Below are 297 nucleotides of genomic sequence, written 5' to 3'. Positions count from 1 at the left end.
CCTTTACAAAAAGCTGCCGGAGTTACTTTACGAACACAAACTTGGCTTTTTTGTCACAGCCTGTACCCACTGCCCCTTCCTCGCCGCACCGCTTGCTCGGCAGGTGCAGCGCTATGGGCAGGGCGTAGGTCAGCGGATATATTTTCATGTGCACGGCCAGTCCATAGCAGACTGCGGCCTTCCCTACGCTCCCTCCTTCCACGAAGTACAGGGTAGCCAGCACCAGCAGCGCAACCAGGGCCTCTGCATTGCCCCGGCTGGAGACGGCCATGGGCAGAGGGTTGAGGAGCCAGGCGG

At 59.9% G+C, this 297-nt stretch overlaps 1 protein-coding gene across 1 annotated transcript in view; it reads right to left on the bottom strand.

Annotated features, from left to right (window-relative positions):
• The window catches only part of PIGM (phosphatidylinositol glycan anchor biosynthesis, class M), a gene marked incomplete at its 5' end in the record, with an annotated part of 893 nt that extends 604 nt beyond the window's left edge, over positions 1 to 289 (bottom strand). The window contains 2 exon segments of the mRNA XM_009703710.1: position 1; positions 4 to 289. The exon segment at position 1 is cut by the window's left edge and continues 604 nt beyond it. Coding sequence (XP_009702012.1) covers position 1; positions 4 to 289 — 287 coding nt within the window.
• Positions 290 to 297: the final 8 nt, after the last annotated feature.

The sequence above is a fragment of the Cariama cristata genome, unplaced genomic scaffold, assembly GCF_000690535.1.
Source record: "Cariama cristata isolate BGI_N322 unplaced genomic scaffold, ASM69053v1 scaffold41307, whole genome shotgun sequence".
Lineage (NCBI taxonomy): Eukaryota > Metazoa > Chordata > Aves > Cariamiformes > Cariamidae > Cariama > Cariama cristata.
Note: the sequence above shows the minus strand (reverse complement) of the source record. Positions and strands in the feature narration are given on the sequence as shown.